The 26000-nt window shown below is 34.4% G+C and overlaps 1 protein-coding gene across 1 annotated transcript in view; it reads left to right on the forward strand.

Annotated features, from left to right (window-relative positions):
• MALRD1 (MAM and LDL receptor class A domain containing 1) overlaps positions 1-26000 on the forward strand; it is a 541690-nt gene that overhangs the window by 379189 nt on the left and 136501 nt on the right. The window contains exon 32 of the mRNA XM_074324842.1: positions 17912-18069. Within this exon, the coding sequence (XP_074180943.1) occupies positions 17912-18069 (158 nt within the window). The remainder of the gene's footprint in view (positions 1-17911; positions 18070-26000) is intronic.

Consider the following 26000-nt stretch of genomic DNA (forward strand, 5'->3'; position numbering starts at 1 on the left):
TCAGATGGTTCTCCAGGTTTATTGTTCTATAATTTAGTTGTAATTTTAATGTGTTCTTGGAAGGACACAGGCACAATGTTTATTTACTCCTCCATCTTGGATCTATCCCTCAATTAATAGCTTTTAATGGAACAGTTAAGGACTATTAATGTCAGTGTTTATTTTCTTTTTTGAACTTTTATAGCTTGTGTGAGCTCATTAAAAACCACATGAAATGTTTTGAATCTGATTATTTATGCAATAATGTACATAAGTAATGTCCACAGATAAAGAAAAGTAATCATTCTGACAGAATACTTTATTATCCTCCCTGTTAATCACTACTTTAGACAGTATATTTTTACAGTGTATTCTCTTTAAAACAGCTTGATTGTATCATCCTTGATACAGGAATACAGCTCACTGAACTTATTTAGGCATCTCTGAGACAATGGGCTACTAAATACATTGTAAGGACATTAATTAATTTTTACCCTCTGGGAAAAACAAAATTCTTTCTGAGAAGGCCAACAGATTCAAAGAGGCTATGGTCTATTTCTAAGCAGCAAAGGTTTGCTGTTAATTAAAGCTGTGTTTATGGATCTTTTCACTTATTGTTACCAAGATGAAGAATTAGATACATAAGGAGGACATTTTCATTGCCCATCACAGGCCTATTTATGAGTCTTGCTGGAGCCATTGCCAAAGTTGTGGAGAGAAACTAGAAACATTAATCCACTCTCTAGTCTGCACATGAATAGTATTTAAACTTAGTATATAGGGGATTTAATGGCAAGAGTGACATTTGCGTGACATGAATTAACAAAGGCATAATAGAAAAGGCTGCTGTCTCTGTTTTCCCTTGCTTCATAACTTTCTTTTCATTGTAATTATATAATTGGCCACTTCCACAATTAGACTATAAAGTCTAGTAGGGCAAGAGTCACATCTTTTGCTATTTTTACCTTCACTTCAGCATTTAAGATTGAATAGCACTTGAGAAATACTTATGTAGGTCTCATGTTACTTGGATCTGTCTCTCCTTCTGTGTTTATTAACAGCAAAGTATATTGATGAACACAACTTTATTAATGAATGCCTATTAAATACCACACACAACGTCATGGGAACTGAGAGTATGAATTAATTAGATGTTTGTAAAGTAACTGGAATGTAATAAATATACTGCCTGATATAACTCATATGCTTAACTATTGTACAATTCTGTAGTCACACCACAAGGTCAAAAAATACCCCCAAAAGATCTTAATGATGCTAATGCTCTAATGTGTATAACAGCAATTTAAAGCATGAAGTGTTCAACAAACATAACGTACTTGATAGTTGGTGGACAAAGCCCTGCAAGCTAGGCAGATGATTACTTCCTGTGGGCAGGCAGGACAGATATTATTTCTACGTTACAGATAAGGAACAAGAGAAGCTAAGTGACTTCTGTAAGCCTGAATTCCTAGTGTATGGAACCCAATCCAAGCCCTTCTCCAGGTCATCACTGTAGCATGTGTTGTCCTTAGTTACACTTCTGCATGAATCTCCATATTCAGTGCCACTTAAGCTCTGTTTCATTCCAGGCTTGTATCACCATCTCACCGTGGTGTCTGATATTTAGTAGAAGGAGAGTCCCATATTTATTTTGGGGGAAGGGTTAGGGCTTGTTCAGTGATATGGAGTTAGATATACAAAATTCAAATGATATTGATACATATCAAATAATATGATTTGTAAATCCTTCTTTTAGTCTATCTAATCCTTAAATATACTTTGGAATTTATTCGGTTTAGAATAAATTTCTGTTTAAAATAATATGTTTCTTGATTCTTAAAGGGGTGCTAATTACTAATGTATTACTACTGCTGCTACTGCTAGGAATAATAATTATAATAAAATTAACATCTGAGAAGAATCCTAAAGGAAAACATCTGTGATTTGTGTGATGCTATAGCCACTACTTTAAAAAAAAACATGTAACTAAATAGAAGTTTCTACAGGTGTCACAGAAAATGATACACATTGGCAAGGTGAAAAAAACAAACATGTTTTCAATCATTCATTCATTTAACAAACATTTGTTGAGCTGATTCATTGCTAACCACTGTTCTAGGTACATATACATGTTGAACAAATCAGAGAAAGATCTCTAAGATAATGTGGCTGACATTGTGGCAGAAGGGGATAGAAAATAAATATCCAGCGTTATAAATACAAATTTTATATAATTTATTTGAAATTGATAAGTGGTATGGGAAAAAGAGGAAACAGGGAGTAGTAAACAAAGGATCCGTCAACAACCAGGAACAAGTGGGGAGTGGCTTAGGACTTACAGAGTGGTGTTGGGGGCGGGGGTTAAATTAAAGAAATTTTCATGTGTAGCCATTAGAATGAGGTTACCCGCCTTACTGTTTCCAGTTTTATAAATGGATGTTGAATACTCGCTCTTATTTTCCATTTTCAAAACTAAACAAAAGGACTTTTTTGTTTTTCCCCACAAACAAAATAAAGGGAAATCTCAAGGGATTTAGAAGAAGAGCACTAACATCTGTTAAATGTTTCCTAGGAGTCAGAAATTGTAGAAAAAATTTTGCAAGTATTATCTCATTGAATCCTTTTGAAAGGATTGTGATGTAAAAGATACCCAATTCTTTGAAAGGTTGAAAACCTTGACCAAATCACAGGGGCGACTGGCCAGGGGAGTTGGAATACCAAATTCTGACTCAAAAGACTTTCTTCTATAGCCTATGCTCTCCAAAATGATAGTCACCAGCCATGTGGAAATACTGAGCCCTTGAAACATGGCTGGTCCAAATTGAGATGTGCTGTAAGTATAAAATACACACTGAATTTTGAATGTGCAGTAAAAAAAGAAAAGAAAAAAGAAACCCAGAATATAAAAGTTATTAATAATTTAGACATTGATTCCATGCTGAAATTATAGCATTATGGATACATTAAGTTAAAAAAAAAATACAGTACTAAAATTAACCTGTTTCTTTTTACCTTTTTTAAACTATATATGTGGCTCACAGTATGTTTCTGTTAGACAGCCCTATTCTATACCGTATTACACTGCAGATGTAAAAAAGACTTTCTTGTCTATCAAGTGAATAAAACACTGAAATTGACTCAAAATATATTGAAAAGTACCCATCTCTGGATATCTTTGAGGATGGGCAATCTCTTGCTTATGAATTCATATGCTTGCTGCTATAACTGCAAAAATGATCTATTTAACTTCAATTCACTTTAAGTGAAAAGTACTTTAATTACAATCTAATCTGATACATCATCTTCAGAATACATATTGTATATGTATATTACATCCTAATAATTAAATATTAACATGTGGTCTCCTTATGTCCAAAAATAATACTTTTTGAATTATTGCCCAAATATGATAGTTCCTTCCATCATTTTCAGAGACAAACCGATGTTATTCTTTATTTTGGCATTATCTTTTATTTATCTTTTATATGTTTTTCTAATACATAGTCAAAGTTCAAAGTTGGTAGCTTTTTTAAATTAAAGTTTATTGGGGTGACAGTTGTTAGTAAAGTTACATAGATCTCAGGTGTACAGTTTTGTAATACATCATCTATGTATTACATTGTGTGTTCACCATCCAGAGTCAGTTCTCTTTCCATCACCATATATTTGATCCCCTTTACCCTCTTCTGCCAAACCCCTCCCACCTTACCCTCTGGTAACCACTAAACTATTGTCTGTGTCTATGAGTTTTTGTTTCTTCATTTGTTTGTCTTGTTCTTTTGTTGTTTTCAGTTTTATATACCACATATCAGTGAAATCATACTATTTCTGTCTGACTTATTTCAGTTAACATTATAATCTCAAGATCCACCCATGTTGTCGCAAATGGTACAATTTCATCTTTTTTCATGGCAAAATAGTATTCCATTGTGTATATATACCGCAACTTCCTTATCCATTCATCTATCGAATGACACTTTGGTTGTTGCCATGTCTTGGCCACCGTAAATAAAGCTGCAATGAATGTTGGAGCACATATGTCTTTATGGATAAATGTTTTCAGATTTTTTGAGTAGATACCCAGGAAAGGGATTGCCAGGTCATATGGTAATTCTATTCTTAATTTTTGAGGAACCTCCACACTGCCTTCCATAGCGGCTGCACCAGTCTGCATTCCCACCAACAGTGTATGAGGGTTGCTTTTTCTCCACAGCCTCTCCAACACTTGTTACTATTTGTCTTGTTGATGGTAGCCATTCTGACTGGGGTGAGGTGATATCTCATTATTTGCATTTCTCTGATGATTAGTGATGTTGAGCATTTTTTCATATGTCTATTGGCCATTTGTATGTCCTCTTCGGAGAAATGTCTCTTCAGGTCTTCTGCCCATTTTTTAATTGGATTGTTTTCTTGGTTTTTTTGTTTGTTTGTTTTGAGTTGTATGAGTTCCTTATTTATTTAGTTGGTAACTTTTTAATAGACTCATACAGAGAATAAACTGATAGTTGCTGAATGGGAGGGGGATTAGGGGAATGGGTGAGAAAGGTGAAGGGATTAGAAAGTCCAAATTGGTAGTCACAAAATAGGGGGATGTGAAATACAGTATGGGGAGTATAGTCAACAATGTATGGGGAGTATTTACAGTAATGTAAACACTATGTGAGGTATCAGATGGGTAGTAGACTAGTCGGGGTTCTCACTTTGTGAGGGGTGAAAATATCTAATCATTACATTGTTTTGTAAATATGTTGTAAATATCTAATCATTATGTTGTTTTGTATACCTGAAACTAATGAGAAAAAAATTAGAAATGTTTATTCATTTTATGAAGGTAGAGAGTCCCAGACCTGTTGGAGAATATTTATGACTGTGTGATAACATCCCTATGAAGATAGGTATTGTCTTCATAATTAAATATACAAAACCATTCCAGATCTATGTGTATTAATTTCCTGTTAATTTGTATAGGATCTGTATTTTCAGGTAACAGCTTTATTTTTTTCATAAGTACTGTAATGTAATAATTCTTGCTGCCAGTCTGATTCTTTCCATAATGAAATGTTTAGTTGTTTCACTGGTAGGCAGTCACACTCTGAAGCTTCTTGAAGAGGAAGAACCTTGCCTCACTGCATAATTGGGTTGAATTTCAATGGCCATCACTACATCGTGAATCTTACACACCACCACTGTCACCACAACTGTGACTGTCAGCATGGCGGCCCTGCCACTGGGTCATTACTGGTCATATAAATTGATTTGCTTTAGAAGCTTTGCTTTAACAGTGCATTAGACAGCATTTCCCCATAGTCTGATCTGGTGGGATGTGTGATCTCATTTTGTAACCATGTATGAATTTATCTCAGATTATTTTAAAAGCTATTAGGTTGGTGCAAACGTAATTCGATTTTTGCAATTATTTTTAACCTGTTAAACTGCAATTACTTTTGCACCAACCTAATACCTTTTCATTTTTAGAGCTGTTTATTTCTTTGATTCATCCTACACAGATCTCTTGATGTTTAGCATAACTACAAAATATTTATGTAGCTATTCCAATTTTCTTTCATTGCCAGTATTTCTCTTTATTATGCTGAAGTTATGCATGATAGCATGTATAGCCATAATGAATATTAGTATTTTTTCCCATTCTCTCCTATTTGTACTTCCTTTTTGTTTCCCTTTGCTTGTCTTCTATTATGCCACCAAAACATATGAGCATTAGGTAGAAGGAGATTTTAGCAAGGAGAATGACATACCATATTAGCATTAAATGATTAATAATATATAGCAACTAATAATTCTTCTGACTTCTTGATAACCTTTAATATTATCTTTTAAGAGTAGTTTGGCTCTATTTTCTAAATAATACATTAATTCAATGACTAAGTAAATACTGTATAATGAAAGACTACCAAAAGGATCTCCTTGTGTACAGTACAGATGAAGATTTTTTTTAATTGTCATTGTTTGTTTCTTTTTTAAGGAATATGCTACTAAAAATAGATAATTAAGTCTAGCTGTATAGAACTGGTTCTTGCCCTCAAAAGTTGATGTGACTCTACATGGCTACCGTTCACTGAGTGCCAATCACCATATACCTGGCTTTATTCAAGCTTTCTCATTTAATCTTCACACGTACCTTGAGGCTTTTTCAGAAGATGCACAGACAGAGTAAATAACTTGCCTGTAGCCACACAGAAGACACTTGAATCTCACCTTGGGACCCATGTCTCTTTGAGGCAGAAGCCTGTATTTGTAACAATGAATCTCTACTGCTCAATATGACATTCTCAAAACTTCCTGAAATATATAAATTTGAGGATCGTATAAAAAATGAAAAATTGATAGTTTCTCTTCTAAAACAGAAAAATGTTGTAAGTGGTATATTGGCTATATTACAATAGTGGCATTTTATAGATGTCAAATGGCTCAAAACAATCAAGCATGTTTTTTTCTATATTTCATATTTACTCTAGTTCACATTTTCTTGCCATTATTCAATATCATTTCTACTTCCTTTTTGTCTCGTGTTACTTTTTAGAAATACAATATTCCACTCCAACTACACAACAGTGCCGAGAAAGAAAACCAAGAGAATATTTGCTGATAAATCTCAGAATGTCTTGTAGTTTTAGTCTTCTCTCTGCAAAAAAAAGCAATAAATTATACCCCTCGTGTGTTTACTGGAATTAGAATAAAAGCAACTTTCTTCATGAAATCATACTGAGTGTTTAGACCAGGGTCCTTCCGTATTCCTTATTTTTCTCTGAGACAGTGTTAACTTTATTTTAGTGATAATTAGACAACAAGAATGATCCCAGAGCGTGTAGAACAGCCCTGTTTCTTCAAAAATTTGCATGATCAGTGATTTCCATTTTGTTGCCAACAAGAAATTCTGGTCTCAAACCATGACACCCTTCCAACCATACACATGTGCCATTTGAATCAATGTTTCAATCAATTCATGTCACATTCTTTTGCCTCTGGGGAGAAACAATCTTAATTTTTTATTCTTCTTTCCTTTGTCTTGGTTTATTTTACTATGTTCATTTAAAACACTTCTGAGAATACTTAATAATTGTTTCAAGTAAGACCCAGGTGATGCTTTCTGTTTTGGGAATGCCAAAAAGTATCATCTGTGAGACATGGTATTCAGTGAAAAGCATGAACCAATTCAGTGAATTAACCAGTTCTTTTAGAATCTTGGAGGACAAGATTAAACCCTGAATAAATTTCAGGTTAATTATTTCATCATTTTGCAAGTTGTTATTTCCAGCCATTGTTGTTTCTCTAAAAGAAATTTACTAAATCCATATTTATTTACAGACTTTATTTCTCAGTGAAAGAATGAACCATTAAATGTATCCCTTTCTATCTTCTCAAAACCTTGCCTGCCTATATTTACTCCTTTTTTAAGTATCCTTAAACAGCCTCTCTATCAGTATAGCATACTTTTTGACTTCAAGCATTACAATTCTCTCTCTCCTTGAAAAAAAAAAAAAAAGAAAGAAAATGAAATGTCTAACCTCAACCTCAGTTCCCTTCTATATATTGCTGTTTTTATTATATCTCAAATTACCATTCCCCACACATTGTTTGTATCCTCTACCACACTACACACACCTTTGGTTCTCTACAATCTGTCTTCTGCAAAACTATTATTTCTTCAGCAAATAGTTATTGGTCACCCACTCTTGGTCCCTGATCTAGACACTGTAGTGATACTTGCTTACCAAATACAGTCCCGACCGTCATGGAGCTGACATTCTAGTTCTCTTCAAGGACTGCTTTGATTTCATAGTCATAATTACCTAATTCTTCTTGTGATTCATTTGACCCTACTGATCAGTCCACACCTTTTCGAGGTTTTCATCTGTGTTTTTACTGCTGTGGACTGTGATGTATTTTCCCTAATGACATATCTGTCTTTGATAGTTTTTCTTCCTCCTACTAAAACCTAAATGTGAGTCTTATCCAATATTCTGAATTTTCCTTTTTTATATTTCTTCCTATACTTTTTGCTTTCTCAGAGTTTTATTCTTTCACTGCTCAAAGTATGCTAATTCCTGCATGTATGTGGTCTTTATTTCCATGTTCTAGTCTCACATTTTCAATTGCCAGCTGGGTAATCTCCAGTGTGGCTTAGTTACACATCCAAATTCAAACTTACCTTCCTTTCAGAAAGAGTCTCCTCTCCAGATCCTAACATAATATTATAATATTTCTGTTACTGGCATTGTCATCGTTAACACCTAATTCTCTCTCGATTTCAAATTATGTCAGCTCTTCATTCTCTCTCGCTCTCTCTCTATATATAATTTTTGTTTTTACATTTTCACTTCTGTCATCTTAATTCACTCTTGGGTCATTGCAAATGTCAAAGAAACTCTCCTGAATGCAAATATTCTCCTAAACCAGGATCACACTGATGCAAGAATAATATTCCTGAATGTGACTACTGGTCCTCCAAATCATCAGAATCTCTCGATTGCCTTTTACTTTGGCATTAAAGGCTTCCTTTGGTCTTCTCCAAATTTCATTTCTGATTTTCTTATGTAAATCTCCTACAAACTCTATGTGCTTGTTCCGCAAATATGCTTCAGCTGTTATAAATGTCAACTTTTGGTCATATCACTGTTTTGGCATGCCTTGTAAACTTTTTGTGTTGGAAGGTGGACGCAATGTACTGGGTAAAAGGGACCCAGGTGAACAGGCCTTTCCTGAGAGGTTTTTGTTTGTCTTGCTTGGAATAAGGTTGTGTTTACTGTTTGCCGTAGCTATAGTTGTCAAAAGGTAAAATTTCCTCTGGCAGCCTTATTTTTGTCTCCCTTATTGTACTTTGGCTTCTCTATGGCCTTCTTAAATCAGGTCTGAGGGATGAAGTTCTTTCAGTAACAATCCCCTGCTAATACCTGGGAGCCCTATTGATGGGGTGTTAAGGTCGACAGAAGGGAAGCATTCTACAGTCCTGTGCTTTGATTGCAGTCTTTCAGTGAGCCTGTGCCCTTTCACTGTGACCTTCACAAGTGCTCCCCCTTACATGAGAGAGAACAGCTAGACCTAGCTAAGAAAAACAGGCACACTTCAAAATGGCTACTTTATCCGCCCCCTGAAAGAAGAAGAGGGGATTTTTCTCCAGTCTTCACTGTGAGAACTTGTTAGGGCTCTTGGACGTAATACTTCAGGGGTACCCCCTAAGACTCATCCCCCTGGAGTTCCTGTCTCTCTAGCTTTCCCACACTGAGCCTCCAGCAGTTTGTTAATTACAATTGACATGTTCCTCACCCAGTACTGACCCCATCAGCAGTCCCTGTTCTTAGGGTTCTGTCCCATTAAATTGTGATTCTCTGTGTCTACCTCTCTTTCCAATTTTGGAGTAGTGGCTTGCCCTGTGACCTCTACTCTATTGTCTGATGTTTCTATAGAGACTTTTTTATTTTCAGTTTGTTCAGCTTTTTGTTGTTGTTGTGAAGATGAGACAGATGCCTTCCAAACTTCTTACATGCTGGACTGGAAACCAGAAGTCTCTCCACATTGTTTATTTTATTTTATTTTATTTTAAGAATGATCTTTGACACTGTAAACTGATTTCTTTGCCTACTACCATCTCCACTATTTCCTTTAATATCCTGACACAACGACATGCATTTTATAAAATCTTTCTTCATTCACCAAATTTAAGCCATCTTGTATCTGTTGAACTACATGACATTTATGATCTACATCAATATTGGATATTATAGACTCACAATAACTTCAGTGAGATGATGATGATGATGATGGTGATGATCCCCATTGGCTAGAAGGTGAGTATGAGACACAGTGGGGATTCAGTGATTTGTCCAGTATCAAAGGCAAGTATCAGGGTTTGGATTTGAACCCAGATAGTCTGATCTAGACCTTGTCTTCTCAATACTATATATATCATTAGCTTTTATTGTTAGATTCTTTGGGGTATGTTTCATATGTCCCCAGCCGTAACTTGCCCATGTCTCTAACATCCAAATACAAAACATGGTGCCTTCTATATAGTAGTTATCAAATCAATAACTTGTGATTGGTAGTCTTTTCTCTACTGTTAAAATAATCTTTCTATCTATTCTTTAAATTTCCCAGTAGAATAGCACTAATTTACAACTGTGTTCTAAGCACTTTACATATAGTGTATCATTTAATTTTTACCACAACCCCATGAGGCTAAAGTACCTGCTGTAATTATATCCTATTGCTTCTGAGTCCTAGAGAATTTAAATAGGTTGCTCAAGGTCACATACCTAATAACTGGTAGCGTCGAGATTTGAATAGAAACCCACAGCTCCAGTGCCTACAGGCTTAACCAGTGGGCAATCCTGCCCACAGTTTCTGCTCTTTACATATTCATTATTTTATGAACAAGAAAGAATCTAATAATATTATTTCTATTTCAAAAGAAATAATATTCTTCTGTAATTTGCTTTCCACACTCTTTCAGGTAAAAGGGATCTTAAATCTAAACAACGTCAAAGCTTTTACCATTCATCACTTGTATAAAGAAAAGTGTTTATAATTTATTAGGTCTTTCTTCCTACATGACTGGGAAACAAGTTTCCTTTTTAATCTCAATTTGGCAAATGAAATCAAGTTATAGAAATGCTATTAAGCCAACACATGTTTCCAAAGACATGTCGACAAGAAAATAACACATAAAGAGGTGCTTCTAGTTTCTTCCACTATGAGAATTAAGAGAGCCCATGTCCTTTGTCTATACCTAGATTTATAGGAAGTGCCAACCAATTCCCCCCATATATCAGCATGTGATTAAGATATACTTGCCATTGAGCAAATTAGAAGCTTTCAAAAGAAAATGAAGATACCCTGTGTTGGCATGTCACAGCTAGAAGCTTCATTTTTATATCAGATCAATGCATACTGAGGGGAAAGATTTAATGGTACTGAATTTAATAATAGTACATAGTGTTAAAATGAGACATTCTGCTGAAAAGTGGTTTTCTTAATAGGTAATAATTACTCTCAAAAGAGAATAATGCCTAAAGAATAATCTGTTAGAAAAGCTAGAAATGAAGAAATGCCAAATCTGTTCATCATAAAGCCCTTCAAAAAGCCAATAAAAGTACAGTATTGACAGACATTTCTATCAAGTACCATGAGAAAATTTCATTTGACTTCAGAGGCACTCTGTCTGTGGTTGCCATCTGACAATTTTAAGGAAACTTTTGTTCTTTCTCTGAACGTGCTTACATTTCACGGCCTTTAAAACTTGGAGATGCAAATAGCCAGAAACTTGAAAATCTGGGGGGACAAATGAAAGTACAAAAAAAAGATTGAGGGCATTTCAACTGATTGTCATTATGCACCCTTCTATTTTAGAGTGAGGAACAGGCAGAAATTTTAGACGATGTGCAGCCAAGCTTAAGTAAGTTTAACTCTGAAGAAGGAATCGTTTAGCTATTTTGAAAGAGAGGCATATTGCAACGCATTTTTAAAAAGCCATTAGGCAGCCTTATTTTATGAGCAAGAAAAAAAAGACAAAAATTGCCCACTATTTAAAGCAAGGAGTGAATTCACATCACTGGAAGTGGGGAATTGTCTTTTATGATTTGACCTCGTGCAAGTGAGTGTGATTCTGGTGAGGGCACTAGAGCTGTAAAAATATAGCAGTCTTGTAAAAGTATTAACTGTCTTTTTAAAAAAGAAATGTCAAATTTATTACCTTGTAGCATAGTAACTCAAGGAAACATTTTCAAAAACTCAAGATGTAGCTAATAAGATCTGAAAGACAAATTAGAATCCTTACTCTCTGAGAACACCCAAGTGAAAAAGAGTGCCCATGACGCATGGTGGTGGGTTCTAAATGTGGCAAATACATTTTGGCATTCCAGTGTGAAATAACAATGGTGATCTGAACAAAGTATATATTGATGCTGAATTTACACTATTGGACACTAAGTAGCTCCCGATTTTCAAAAATGTGTGCAATTCTTTAGAGTTTTTAAGGGAAAAAATAATATTAACGAGAAACTTCTACTCAGGGCTTGATTTTAACTAATTAATATGTGAAATATGAAATCTGTACCCTAAAAACATTAAAAACTTATCATCATAAAACCTGTGCAAGCAAAACTGAAGTATTAAACTGAAAGTGTGCAAAATATCAGGAGACACAGAACTTGGGGAGAGAGAAAACTCAGACATATTTAATGAATGCCCAGGTTCCAGAGTACTGCATCTGGTAATATTTAATTAACGTATGATAGATTTTACAGACTTAATTGAATACATCAGATCTAATATATGAAAGTTAAGTAACTTTTAAAATAGCCATGGAAAGCTCTAAAACAGTCCAAAATCAAACCAACAAAAAATTCTGCTTCTGTAAAAATCTGTCCCATGAATGTTGATCATTCCACAGAGATTCACATGTAAATAAAGTGAACTGGTTTAATGATTTACCATTAAATTCTGAATATGCTGTGGCAGTTGAGACTTTTATGTTTATTATCTGCTTTAAAAAATTCTGAAATTTTTGTGGGAGGCTAGAGTGACCTTCTCCAAGGATTTTGCTATGTTAAATAGCTAATTCTCAATGAAGCAACTGAAAGTTTATAAATGCTTGAAAGTGGGTTTACTCTGAGCTTGCTAGATAAAAAAATGAGTCTATTTCTGAAAGCATAATTCAATATAAGGTTTTTATAAATTTGTGATGCAGTATATAGTTCCTGTATAATTCTTGTGCTTCTATTAATAATTTTAAGAGGCTAAGCAACATTTCACCTTTATGACTCTCAAGTAAAAATATGGCATTGCAACAAAACTTTTCTCCTTACAAAGCTAAATTTAGATATGCTATTGTTCCAGAATTAAAAATCCCCTAAGACCAACTTTGCAATGGTGGCTTCCAAATTTCTACTCATAGTTTTGCATTCTTAAATTCTAAAATGGATAAAATTTCACATTTACATGCATTTAATACATCACCTAGGATTTGACTTTCTGATTTTTGTGTTCAGCTGTAAGATTTTGTAAGACCAAAATTGAATATGCAAATTAGAAGAGGCTTCATGTGGTATACTTTGAAAACTCACCCAGAGTCCCCTAACTAATAATTGAAATTGCTAACTTTGATGTTGAGCTTTACATAACATTGTTTGTCTTTTACTGAAATAAATATGCTGCAGTGAAATGATGGATTATTGCCATCCCCAGTGAATGATACATTTTTTTTAACAGTGAGTTTCATGAGATAGCCCTAAAATGCAAACATCGGATTGGCCTACATTCCTTGTGTTGATGTCATATCTTTGCTAAACAGGTTTTCAGTAGTTGCTGTAATAAAAGTAAAAATTGGGGAAAATAAGCGTGGAATAGGAAATGAAGGTGGCCGTGTTCAATCCGATTTCAAGGTTTGAGAATCTGGAGAGTGTTTAATAGGCTCCCCCTCTGGTAGAAAGCAACTGTGGCTATTGAAGAATAATTATTTTTTCAATTTGTGTGCATTAGCTTTTTAAATACCTGAAATGGTGTTAGCATATTAATACATACTATGTTGTTTGGGCTTAAGTGCTTAATAAACAAAACTAAAATATTGCTTCCCACCTGAAGTGCCATGAAAAAATTATTGCGACACTAAGGATACTGTGACCTGAGTCACATCAGGAGCCTTGAGACAAAACTAAGGATGGAGAACATGGTTTGAATGAATTCATGTTGCTGCGCAAACTTAAAACTTACCTTTAAATATATATATATATATATATATATATATATATATATATATATATATATTCACCTGAAACTAATAAATAAATGAATAAATAAATATATGATTAATTATTCAAAAGGAACATCTGAATTAATGAATGTTATTGTATGTATGCAGTTACAGAATAAATTTACTGAAATGCAAGATTTTAAATCAGAATTCCTAACTTTATAACATGGATTACATTTGTGTCAATGAACAAAATTACTTCTTTTCCCATTATTCTAAAGATACATTTAAAGTCTGAGTTAAACATGATCTACTTTTGAGATGGAAGTACATTAGTTCTCATATATGTCATGCTATTTAAGAGCTGAGTTATGAAATATAAAATAGTTTTATACAAACATACTTAATATGAATTTTCTCTTTTGGAACTAGGTTTGAGCTGTTTCTTTGCATTCAATATAAGATTAATAGGCTCCAAATTTTCAATTAAGTCCTAGCTATATAAGGAAAGTTATTATTATAGATAATTGGGTTAGCCATATTTTTCTTCTTCAGGATGATGTTTTTAAGTTTTCCCTATAAAGTGTAGTCTAAACGTATTGGAAATCCTCAAGGGTATAGAAGGCAATAAGATGAAGGAAAAACTAGCTGTTCCTGTTTAATAAAAGATAGCACAGATTTAAAGAATGCATGTTCTCAAGGAATAAGCCGCAGTTCTTAGTAGTTTTGACACATGGAGTCTGAGTGTATCTAGGTCATGCCAGGAATATGTCTTTATTTTCCAAGTATGAAAACAAACAGTCTATAGTGTATAAGCACCTAATGTCAAAATATATGAAGTAATCCTAATGGAACTGCAAAGAGTAATAGATGAATCCATTATTATAGCTAGAGACTTCAACACTCCTCTATCAGTAATAGATCCAGCGAGCAGAAAATCAGTAAGGACATAGTTAAACTGAACAGCACCATCAATCAACTTGGTGTAATTGACAGCTCTCAAATACTTCATCCAACAACAGCAGAATACACATTCTTCTGGAGTTCACATGAAACATTCACCAAAATAGACCAATTTGGGACCATAAAACACACCTTAATAGATTTAAAAGAATAGAAATCATACAATGTCTGCTTTCAGGCCACAGTGGAATTAAAGTAGAAATCAATTACATAAGTATAACTGTAAAACCCCAGAATACTTGAAGACTAAACTGCAGACTTCTAAATAACATGGAGGTCAAAGAAGAAATCACAAGAGAAATTTTGATATGTTTTGAATTAAAAAGAAAATAAAAGTTATAAAAACTTGTGGGGTTCGTTAAAGCACAGCTTAGTGGGAATGTTTTAGCACATATTAGAATGCGTATATTAGAAGAAAAGAAAGTTCTAAATCAATAATCTAAGTTTTCAGCTTAGGAAACTAGAAAAATGAGTAACAGTGATTTAAATCCAAAGTAAGTAGAAGAAAGAAATAATAAAAATTATAGAAGAAGTTAATCAAATTGAAATCAGGAAATGAATAGAGAAAATCAACAAAACTAAAATCTGGTTCTTTGAAACGATCAACAAAATCGAAAGCCTTCTGGCCAGGTTAACTAAATGCAGGTGGGGGGAAACACAAATTAATAAATATAGTAATGCAGAAATAAAAGGAAGACTATCATTATTGATCCATGGGCATTGAAATAATAGAGGAATATTATGAACTACCATATGCCCACAAACTTGATAACCAAAATGTATCAGTTCCTTCAAAGAAACCGTTGAAATAATAGAGGAATATGATGAACAACTATATGCCCACAAATTTGATAACCAAAATGTATCAGTTTCTTCAAAGAAACGATCTACCAAAACTCACACACACAAAAATAGATAATCTGAATATACCTATATCTATTAAATAAATTTAATTAATAATAGTAAACCTTTCAAAACAAAAAGCACTAAGCCTAAGTGGGTTCACTGACAACTTCTTCATTTCTTCCAAAAATATAATTGGCAATTATACCAAGTTAATATATAATTAACTCAATCATGGGAATCATTTCACAATGTATGCATATATCAAATCATTACTTGTACACTTTAAATATATTATTTTATTTGTCAATTATCACTCAAAAAATCTGGGGAAAAAAGAACATCTACAGAAAACTTATAGCTAATATCAAACTTAATGGTGAGAAACTAGCTGCTGTCCTGGCAGGAACAAGCCGAGGATGTCCCCTCACTCTCACCACTTCTATTCACCATCATCCTGGAAGTCTTAGCTAATGCAATAAGACAGTCGAGGAAAATAAAAGACATACAGATTGGAAAGGAAAAATAAAATTGTATTTTTTTGCCAATGACATGATTGTATATATAGAAATTTTCAATGTTGCAGAAAAAAAGAAAAAACTCTTAGAACTAATAAGCAATGATAACGATGTTGCAGGATACAAGGTTAAGATACAAGTCAGTTGCTTTGTTACACACCAGCAATGAACAATTGAAATTTGATATAAAAACACTAAAATTTACATTAGCACCAAAAAAGAGAGAAATACTTAGGTATAAATCTAACTAAATAAATGCAAGGTCTACTTAAGAAAAAGCAACAAATGAACAAATAAAAAAACTAACTTACAGACACAGACAACAGTATGGTGGTTACCAGATGTTACAAGAGGGTAAAGGGGGTCAAATATATGGACACAGTAGAATATACAGATGATGTATTGTAAAGTTGTACACCTGAAACTTATATAATGTTATTAACCAACATTACCTCCAATAAATTTAATTTAAAATATTACTATTAGAAAAGGGAAGCTTCATAAAAGAACCTCTTGTACTATTAACTCACAATTAATGATTTAATGCATAAGAGATCTGACAATTAGGTTCACGAACTCATCCTAGAAAAAGTGCTACATACCTCATTGCTGAATATCACTATGGTCACCTTTAAAGTACTCCCCTTGGGAACCTATGCACCAATGCCAGTGCCTAGTCCACTCTTCAAAGCAATTTTGGAACTCTCTTTCTGGAATGGCCATCAGAGCTGTCGTCGTATTATCTTTGATGTCCAGAATGTCATCAAAATGTCTTCCTTTCAATATTTCCTTTATCTTCAGATAAAGAAAGAAGTCACTGGGGGCCAGATCAGGTGAGTAGGGAGGGTGTTCCAGTACAGTTATTTGTTCACTGGCTAAAAACTCCCTCACAGACAGTGCTGTGTGAGCGGGTGCATTGTCGTGATGCAAGAGCCGTGAATTGTTGGCGAAAAGTTCAGGTCGTCTAACTTTTTCATGCAGCCTTTTCAGCACTTCCAAGTAGCAAACTTGGTTAACTGTTTGTCCAGTTGGTACAAATTCACAATGGATAATCCCTCTGATATCAAAAAAGGTTAGCAACATCATTACAACAAATTCACGAACTTATTGTCAGACTTCGTATAGCTCAGTAACAATACTAAAATGCTACAGGAAAGAATAATAAGATTTTTAATTAGAAAACAATTTAATAGCCCCAATTTAGAACTACAAACAAATATTTAAGCAAAGAAAGTATATATAATCTCCCCCAGTAAAAGCCATAAAGGGAATAGTAGCTATGATGCATTTTGACCAGAAAAAAAAACATCCAGTTATGTTTAGATGGATCAATTTTTCACATTAATGCCATTCAAGAGGAGAATGGAAGTTGTTTATTGCTTAGGAAAAAATAATGTGGTGACTTTGACAATGACATTTCACTTTGCAGTTATTGCCATTCACTGCTATTGTGGTCAGTGTGGAAATCAGAGCAACTGGAAATGAAATACAATATTAATCAGCCCCCACTACCTGCTCTACATGCAGCATAGAAATTGTTTTACGGGAAATTGATAGAAAGGTTTGAACAACTTGGAAGAAAAGGAATCCACCTTCAGAGTCAACACAAATAGTTGATTGCTTTCTGCACAAGTCACATTCCCAGGGGAATTTTGTGAATCATGTAATCACAGTGCGTTTTCTGTCCAAAGAATTAAATAGTATTGACATGTGACTCACAAAAATAAATGAGTTGTGTTTAATTGTGTGTGTGTATGTGTGTGTGTGTGTGTGTGTGTGTGTGTGTGTGTGTGTGTGTGTTTGGAGAAAGAATGAAATTTGTACATGGTTTAAATACATTCTGTGTCATGCTATAAAACATATCATTTTACTAAAACAATTTATATTCCTCTATTTCAAGGTAGTGGTCGGCACTTCCTGTATGTCAACTCATCTGTCCCCAAAGAAGGATACACTGCAAGAATCACTACTTCCCAACACTTCCCGGCAAGCCTTGGAATGTGTACTGTTCGGTTCTGGTTCTACATGATCGATCCCAGAAGTGCGGGAGTATTAAAGGTACAAAAGGAAGACAGATTTGTATTTCACTAAAATAGTCATAGCATGTGTGTAATCATCCTTTTTTCAGTCATAACACAACACCTGATTGACGCAGATTCCCATTAATTTCTCCTGTCTTTCTGGGCAATGGGAATTTGACAGTCAGACTGTCATTCATCTTAATCTCATTCAAGATTTATTCATTCATGGCTGCCACCAGAACTCAATTATGGTGCATGATATTTAAAAGATTATCTAGAGATTAAAGAGTATGGGCAGGGTCTACATTTATCTTTAATAACAACTTAGATTAGGGACAGTGAAGAGTTGTGATGAGAGGAATAATGATGAAGAGAATTTTCTTTCCCAAACAGAGTAAAGGCAAAGCAAATTTAAGATTTTAAGTATGTACCAGCTCACACTAAAACCAACAGGGCTGCTCCATTTTAAACTAAGACAAGATCTGCACCAACACAAATGTCTTTTAAGAAACAAGTTGCTACATTTATACTTCTCATTGTATGAAAGATCAATGAGCTCTTCAGTCATCATGAGCCAATTTTGAAATTTTGATTTCTAATTAAAAGATTGTGTATCAGGACACAACAGCTAGTGTTATTGCCTTGAAATTATACAAACACTTGTTATTAAAAAAAATATGGTGCAAAAGTAATTGCGGTTTTTGCAATGATTTTTAGCCTTTTAAATCACAGTTACTTTGCACGAAGCTAATACAATTGGAATTTTTGTCTTTAACTCAAACACTGCCCCTTGTAAATAATAAGAGGTATTAAGTGATTCCTTTCTTTCAGGCTATGTATTATAAACTTTACATATACTAGCAGTTTTAATTCTCAGATTTACCTCATGAGGTAGTATATTTTTTCCAAATTTACAATAAAGAAACTGGGACTCAGTGACTTTGTAACTTTTCCATGAATACCCAATTTGCAAAAATTCTGATTTCAAAAATCTAGTATCTCTTACCCAGCATTGTTCCTCAGGTTTTGTCCAGTTCCCCCAAAGAAATCTAAGAAGAAACAAGGGAAAGAGGAGAAAGGAAAAACGCCTTATCAATTTTAGCCATTAATAGAAAAGAAAGCTCTTATCAAGTAAAAATATAAACATGTGAAAAGTGAAGAATTTATACTGATTCTACATGAATGTCTGTTTTCCTAAAGAAGCCAGTAAAAAGAACAAAGAAAGAGATTCATTTTTAACAGTTTTGATACATGTGAGTAAATGCAAATCAAGTAAAAATTTTGGATTTTTTCATTGTTTTTACATACAATATGTGAATGAATATTCAGTAAATTACCCTATTGCTTATGCTAAATTTTATACAGGGTAATTTATAACCACTCATCTTAAAAAGACTCCACAATACATTGTTTTTACTGAAGTTTCAAAACATAGGTTGCTGCAATTAAAGCAGACACGAGTGGATGGTTGTTACTATGGAAGCAATACAAATGGAAAGGCCAACAGACCTTTCAAAACAGAACGCAAGAAGATGTTAGTCACTTTCTAACAAAATATTGCTTCCTCAATTCAAAAAGAGCATCCATATATCCTTCAGCTGCTCAGCTGTCAGTCAGTGCTATAGAGTGAATGCTTTTGTTCCTGAAAATTCAAATGTTAAATCCTAACCAAGAGTCAGCTACTTTAGTTACCCAAGTTAAACAGCCTACTGCTTTCCACCATTTCTGCAGACAGCCTTTTCAATAGAAATGTTGGCCTCAAGTCATGATTTCTGATACTTTGCTTTTGGTTGTTACTGGTTTTTCTAATTAGAGGACAACAGTTAATTGTAGCAATGCTTTTATACCCCAGGCAGTACTCAGAGAGGTCTACTGGAAAGAATAGAGGAGGGGAATTGGTAGTCAGACTGAAGTAAGTTTTTTTTTTTATATACAGAAATTGCCTTCCCCTACTCCAGATTGTCGTGGTGGGTTTGACTGCCACCAGGGCTTTCTTTTACCACCTCCACAGGTGACCCAGGCAGAGCCAATGGTAGTCTCCTCCAGCGTTTGACGCAGATTATGGAAGGATTTCTCTTTCTTTTGTATTACAAGTTTTAAAGGTGTAGCTGGATTTGGGACTATCATGGGCCATCTTTCCCAGCATGGCGAGACGTATTGTCTGAGAAAGAAGTTAACATAGAGAGGGACTCAGAACGAAGGAAAAAGGAAGAAACAGAATGGTGCCTGCTCTGTTTAAATCCTGGATCCTCCTTTCCTGAGACAGTAAAATTCTCTTTGTGTTTCTTGCTACTGAAAAGGTCCTAACTTTGGGTTTACAGAAACCTAAGATAAACTGTTTTCATAAATAGTCCTATGGCATTGATGGATCACAGTCACTGGATAAGTCTTACTTTCTCAATTCTTATGCTGGAAAATCTTGGGTTAGTCCCAAACTGGAAAACTTCCTGAATGTGTAATGTTTGCATGTAAATGAACTAATGAAGTAGAAACATGTTCTTTCTACCCTTTATATGGAGGCTTTCCAGAAACATGCTCTTCTTTCACATGTAACTTTTTTCTTTCTCATAATTTCTAATTCGTGTATATAAAAGTACCATATTTTACTACATTTTCTAGGGCAAGGTTTTTCAACTGATGTGTTGCATTTGAAAAACATTGTCTATAGCTATGACATGGGGAAGTTTGATTGACAGATCATTCCTTGTAAGGGATCTGAGAACCTAAGTTTGCGCATGAATTTCCTAAAGTAACAGACCAAAAGTCCAACTAATATTATCTGGAACTGTGGTGAGGAACAACTTCTTGTTTTTAATATTAAAAAAGAGACTTTAAAAGAATAAAATGATAACATCCAATGGTGGTGTGAGTGCGGAGAAATAGATATTTTCATTCATTGCTATCAAAAGGCAATTATGAAGAGCATTTTGGCAATTAAGAGCTTTATATTTTTTATATTATTGACTAAAACGTTCCTCATCTAGAAATATAAGGAAATAAAGATAGATATGCAGGATGTTTTATTTATAAGGTTTTTCATCTCACTATTCTTTATAATAGTAAATATTTGAAATCACCTGAATGTCTATTATTAGGAATTGGTAAAATATAATATATTCACTCTTTCTATGAAACATTATGGAAAAATTAATTATGTGAATGAATATTTAATGATAAAGAGAAGTGCTGATGATTCATTAATAACTAAAGCAGATATTAAGAAATATATATTCTAGAATGCCATTTAAAATATATATCTAATTTTGAGTGCATTAATGTGTGTATCTATATCTTAATCTGTATAAATACCTATATCTGTATAGTGATATAGGAAAGAAAGATATGGAAGGATACACACAAAAGTTGTTAGAGTAATTATCTCTAGATGATAAGATAATATCTTTTTCATTGTTTTACTCATATAGTTTATATTTTTTTCTGCATTAAACATGTGTTACCTTTCTAATAAGAAAAACATATGTATTTCTAAGAGGTCTTTCTAACTGAAAAGATTGAAAGACACTACTCTAGAATGTGCCATAAACAGATGACTTCTTGAGTTAATAAGTAGCAAATGTTCTGGAACACATGGTAGGTGATAATTGTGCTAATCTGAAACTATTCCTTACATTGATTACTTAAATCCTTTAGAAAGGACATGGCAAAGAAGATACCTAACATGACATTTCATGGTAAAGGATTTATGGGGCAATAAAAAAGGCAAGGAATTCCTAAAAGAGATTTCTGATCTTAGATTGTGGTAGTGTGCTTCCTGGCCAGCACAAATTTTATGAAATTGTGTTAAGTGCTGTGTACTCTCTGCCATCTGTGCTCTGTTCTGTATTGCAGAGAACTACACTTCCCAGGCTCCTTTGCTCTCTTTTTCTGGATAAGTTTGGCCTAAGGAAGGCATTGGCTGAAGACATGAGAGCAGAAAGAGGAGACAAGCCTTCCTTCTCTCTCTCTTTTCGGCTGCATCTCATCTATAACTCAGTTTCCTCCAGATAGGCCCTGCCTTGTTAGTTTTAGCTCCCACCACGTATGCTTGCCAAATTCCATCTTCTTCCAGCAACTCAGCTTTGGTGACTACTTCCCTTGGATGTTCTAGTTTTAGGGATGGAAACATCTTCCTGCACATACTAATCTATAGGTTGTCTCACAAATTCCGTGGCGGTTTCTCATCACTTCCATAAACTTTGTAACCAATTCTCTATGTTAAATTTTCTCTATTTGAAATATGTTAGAGCAGTTTATGTTTTCTGCATTGGTACCATCTGGTATTAGTGGCCAATCCAAAGAAAACACAAATCTTTTGAAGATATTAACTTGTAAACAGTGAAAAATTTTGAGTCAACACCAGTCAGTTTAAACTTGTCCTCCTTACATTTACTTATTAAAAACTACCCTCTCGTAGGGGAAGACAGAAAACAAATTTAAAAAAACAAACACATAAATATGAAAACTTCAACTTGTGATATAGTACTCTGGAGCAAGTAGAACAGTTTTCTGTGATAAATAATAATTTATGGTCTGCTGAGAGACTTATCTTACATTGAATGGTAAGGAAGCCTCTCTGAAAAGATGATGTTTAAATTTAGGTTTGAAAAACACAAAGAAGTCAGCCTCATGAATATCTGGAGTAAGAATATTCTAGGCAGAGGGAGCAAGCTAATGAGAAAGCTCAAAGATGGAAGGAATTTGAGGGCTGTATAGCTGGAACAAAATAAGCAAGAGAGAGAGAGAGAGAGAGAAGATCAAACAGATAGACAGGCGCCAGCTCATATAGGGCCTTGTAGGAACCGTAAGGAGATTAGATTTTGTTCTAAGAACAATAGGAAGTCATTGGAGAGTATCTTACACAGCTTGAGCTGCTGTAGCAAATGACCACAGACTAGGTGGCTTAAACAACAGAAATTTATTTCTCGCAGTCTGGAGGCTGTCAAGTCCAAGATCAAGGTATCTGCCCATTCAGTTTCTGGTGTGGCCCCTCTTCCTGCTTTGCAGATGGCTGTTTTCTCACTATGTGCTCACCTGGAAGAGAGAGATCATCTTTCTTGTATCTTTTCTTATAAGGCCACTAATCCCATGATTATGATTCATGGGGGGCTTCACCCTCATGACCTAATTAGTTCCCAAAGGCCTCACCTCCAAACACCAAAACCTTGGGTATTAGGTCTTCAACATATGAACTGGGGGAGGACACAGACATTTAATCCATAGCAGAGTATCAAATTAAGGAATAATACATTGGAAAATTTAAAATGTCTGTGTGGTTGCTATATGGAAAAGGGATAAGGGCTGGTGGGTAGGAGGAGGCCCGAAGTATGATTGCAACTGGGGACAAGTTAAAAAATGGTATCCAGGAGCAGAGAAGGTACAACTTGGTTTAAAATGGAGTATAAGGATAAACTGGAAAGCAATTTCTACATGTGATGAGTAAGACTTAGATCTCCATTGGCACATGAAGATTATTATCTCAATAAAGCATGATTTAATTTTATTAGTATATCAATGAAAGGCATCTTATAAAGCTCCACCTGTCAAAGAAGACTTGTACAATTGATGAGATCAAAGTGAAATTCAGCTATGATCTTTCTATTACATTTTCAGATAAAAAGCCAAACCATTCTGATTTATCCCAGCCTGCAAAGTAGAGTATTGCATAGAGAAGGCAGGTGTTTTATAGGAACTGAGAAGCCTGGTGGTAAATGAATGTGTAGATGTTTGTTTTATGTATAACTGCCGAAGCGATATGCCATTTAATCCTGTAGTTCTGCTGCTTTTCGTGATTAACTGTTGAATGAGCAGTTCCAGAATAAGAGCCAGCAGGACGACACCCTCTTTGTCAAACTGACTAAAGCCTCCTTTGGTCAGTTTTGGAATCCTCTCAAGTTTGGTTTTAGACTTACAGTTGTCCTGTTAGAAGAGCCCGACCTTTCAGGGGTCACTCTCTGTAAGTTAGTGCAGAAGGAAATTCTGTGTATTCCCTATGATGTTCCCAGACCCCTGAACTTCAGAATAAGAAGTTTGGCAGAGAAGGAAAAGAGTCTTACCCATTTTAGCTGTGTTTCCTAAATACACAATGACCGTGGGCCCTTTGGGGCATAGTGCACCAGCAACGTCCAGGGACTTTGAGATATCCTACAAAGGACATCTGATACACCAGTTGGCACCTACCCTCACCACCCATATGTATGTAGTCATATGATAATAATGAATCAATGAGATATAGTGCATAGTTCCTAGTAATAGAGGAAATGAATTTTAGGTTATGTTCACTTAATCAGGGCATTATGTCACCATTTGGTGCAGGGAAGAAATAACTTACCAAGTGCTGAACTGTGTTAAGCTGCCCCGTAGACTCTGGTTATTACCATGAGATGTCACCACCTAGACGAGGACCTGGCTCATTTTGAAATTATCACTTGTGTAGCATAAATTCTTCCAGGCATCTGTTGAATAAAAATAAAAATGAGAAAAAATATTGTTTCAAAAGGAAAAAATACTCAAAATTGTTTAAATCACATTTATGAAAATACGTATTAAAAATTAAATAGGTACTAGTTTGTATGACATATCCTTAAGGAAATTTACGCATCAGATTATTTTGTTTTATTCCTTCTTTGTATTATTAATGCTTAATTTTAAATGCGTCTTTTATGATAATATGTTATGAAAGTTGTTGAATTGCTAAAAATGTTCCATCTATAATTTTATTTTTTTTCCAAGGTACATTTTAACTGATGTTCCAGACTAATCAGGTCTCTTTCATTCCTGTTTATGCTGAACTTCATGGTCATTCTTTTCACAAGTGGTGCACACAATTTATCCAGTACGGCTTTTGAGAATAATAGTAGATTGTGTTTAAGGGAGAAAATAGTAGTATATACAATATCCCCAGGCATTAATGGTAGAGATACGTGTAGGAGTTGTTGAGAATAGTTAGCAAATTTCTGCATCTTAACGGACTTGCAGAAGATCTAGATTATACTCTACTTGAGCATTGCATATATTTTAAGCAAAAATATGGAAAGCAGCTGGAGCCGTATTTCACGATATGTCACACACACTGGTATACTGCAATCATTGCTAAGATGTGTTGCAAGTAATATGCCATCACAATAGTTAAAATGAACCAAAGTGTGTTTTAGTGATTCTGTTCCTTTTTGAGAATCGATTCAAGATTTTCCCAATGTAATATCAGTGTCCCGTATTTTAATCTGATAGTTCCTATTGAATAGAAAAGAAAAGTAAGGTTGTATCTGCTGTGGTAGGCATTTTGCTAGGCAGTTTGCATGACAGACAATATCGCACAACGTGCTTCACCTTGTGGAGTGTGTTAAACACACAACCATCATGTATCACAAGGTAAGAATCACAGGTTTATGTTAACAGCTTAGCAGAGGTGGATGTGTAGATCTTGACAGCAAAGAGAGACTTTCATAGCACAGGTAGAAAAAACTTTCTGAGATGTGTATCGTATCTACCATTGTGTAAAACAGAAAAATAAACCTTAGGATGGTAAAAATACTGCTAAAAGTTGCTATTAAATAATAAATTAGGCAGGATGGAGATAAATCACACAAAATGCAAAGGCTGACACTCAAGAGAAGGAGCTAATCTAATTTGACCTTCAAAATAGACTTTCCCTTTGAAATACAAAAAAAGCAGAAAAAGAAAGTGACCTCACATTGAAGAGTTGTGCTGCTAAAATTAAAATCATGTCACAGTTTTAAGACACAGACATGGGAATTTGCAAAAGAAGGTATTTCTTACATTTACCTACAAACGGACTAAGTGCAAAGTCACCTTGAGACAAAACCAAAATTCAGCTTTGCTTAGAAGTCTGGCTCTCAAGCTGATATAACTTCTCAGATTTCTTTTTGGCCATGTTCAGTTAAAGCAACTTTTCTTTTACTTTTTTATTTCATGAAACCTGTTAACCTATTTTCCTTATGGATTCTGGCT

The sequence above is a fragment of the Rhinolophus sinicus genome, linkage group LG02 (genome assembly GCF_036562045.2).
Source record: "Rhinolophus sinicus isolate RSC01 linkage group LG02, ASM3656204v1, whole genome shotgun sequence".
Classification (NCBI taxonomy): domain Eukaryota; kingdom Metazoa; phylum Chordata; class Mammalia; order Chiroptera; family Rhinolophidae; genus Rhinolophus; species Rhinolophus sinicus.